Consider the following 1,804-nt stretch of genomic DNA (forward strand, 5'->3'; position numbering starts at 1 on the left):
ATGGTAAATCAGAACAAAATATTTCTTACTTTCATTCCAACACCAGACGAGACAATGGTAAATCAGAACAAAATATTTCTTACTTTCATTCCAACACCAGACGAGACAATGGTAAATCAGAACAAAATATTTCTTACTTTCATTAATGAAAGTAAGAAATATTTTGTTCTGATTTACCATTGTCTCGTCTGGTGTTGGAATGAAAGTAAGAAATATTTTGTTCTGATTTACCATTGTCTCGTCTGGTGTTGGCCAACACCACGCTGGTAATCTGGCCATTCGCAAGAAAATACGATGGGTCTTTCTGTTTTGTTCAACGCTTTTGTCATGCGAGGATAAACTACAAGAAAAGAGTTTAAAAACAAATTACCAAATGTGAAACATTACGAAACTACCTACTTATCCCTCTCTGTTACTTACTAGAGTTGATCAAGAAGGACAGAGTGTAACAATCATCAAGTTCTAGCATATTCACATGCTACCTGTTACTTACTAGAATCCATCAGCATGGGAAGAGCGTAGCATCCATCCAGTTTTAGCATATCCACACCCCAGTCAGCAAATGTTTGTGCATCTATTTCAAAGTGGAAGGCACTTCCTGGATATCCTGCGCAAGTCAAAATACCACAGTCTTGGTAGATTCCTAGTTTTAAACCTTTGGAGTGAACCTAACGGGCAGAAAAAAATACTTTGGTCGATTATATTAGGCCTACCTGTACTTATATATTAGGCTTACCTGTACTTCTGTATTAGGCCTACCTGTACTTATATATTAGGCTTACCTGTACTTCTGTATTAGGCCTACCTGTACTTATATATTAGGCTTACCTGTACTTCTGTATTAGGCCTACCTGTACTTATATATTAGGCTTACCCGTACTTCTGTATTAGGCCTACCTGTACTTATATATTAGGCTTACTTGTACTTCTGTATTAGGCCTACCTGTACTTCTATGTTAGACTTACCTGTACTTCTGTATTAGGCCTACTTGTACTTGTATATTAGGCTTACCTGTACTTCTGTATTAGGTCTATATTAGACCTACCTGTACTTCTAAATTAGGCTTACCTGTACTTCTCAGTGAATATTTACGTTACTCTGGAAGAAGGTTTCGGATAAGGAAACAGCTTTTATTTGTACTGAATAGACTTATAAACCAGTTAAAATACACTAAAGAACGATAAATTACTATTGTTTGGATAAATAGGTTACGTAGTCTTGTTCATGGGCAACATTAAGTTAACAGTCAGAGTGCATTGCAGGTGTAACATTTGAATATTTTAGCGATATTATTTGGAATTTTATACTTTAAGTTAAAATATTTTGGCTGAATAAGTTAGCATTAAAGACAACGGGAATGATAAAAATCGAAGACTTACATAATCGGCCAGCGCCTTGATGCCGCTAGGGAAGCGTTTCGGATCAGCAACCAGCTGACCTTCGGCGTTTCTGAGCTTTGCCATCCAGCAGTCGTCTATGTTAATATATTCGTACCCCAGTTCTTTGAACCCATCGTGGGCTATCCGGTCTGCCATGTCTTTATAGAGCCGCTCACTGGGAAAATCATTGGAGCATAATAGTGTACATTGTCAAGTTCTAATTTACATTCAACACAAGAAGTAGAGTATAGTCAAGTTCTAATTTACATTCAACACAAGAAGTAGTGTATAGTCAAGTTCTAATTTACATTCAACACAAGAAGTAGAGTATAGTCAAGTTCTAATTTACATTCAACACAAGAAGTAGTGTATAGTCAAGTTCTAATTTACATTCAACACAAGAAGTAGAGTATAGTCAAGTTCT

The 1,804-nt window shown here is 36.4% G+C and overlaps 1 protein-coding gene across 1 annotated transcript in view; it reads right to left on the minus strand.

The window, feature by feature from the left end:
• Positions 1 to 231: 231 nt before the first annotated feature.
• The window catches only part of LOC106477195 (alpha-N-acetylgalactosaminidase-like), a gene marked incomplete at its 3' end in the record, with an annotated part of 4,413 nt that continues 2,840 nt past the window's right edge, over positions 232 to 1,804 (minus strand). The window contains exons 3-5 of the mRNA XM_022380849.1: positions 1,381 to 1,555; positions 494 to 668; positions 232 to 340 (exon numbers count right to left, since the gene is read on the minus strand). Coding sequence (XP_022236557.1) covers positions 232 to 340; positions 494 to 668; positions 1,381 to 1,555 — 459 coding nt within the window. The remainder of the gene's footprint in view (positions 341 to 493; positions 669 to 1,380; positions 1,556 to 1,804) is intronic.

Source organism: Limulus polyphemus, unplaced genomic scaffold (genome assembly GCF_000517525.1).
Source record: "Limulus polyphemus unplaced genomic scaffold, Limulus_polyphemus-2.1.2 Scaffold13300, whole genome shotgun sequence".
In the NCBI taxonomy this organism is placed as follows: domain Eukaryota; kingdom Metazoa; phylum Arthropoda; class Merostomata; order Xiphosura; family Limulidae; genus Limulus; species Limulus polyphemus.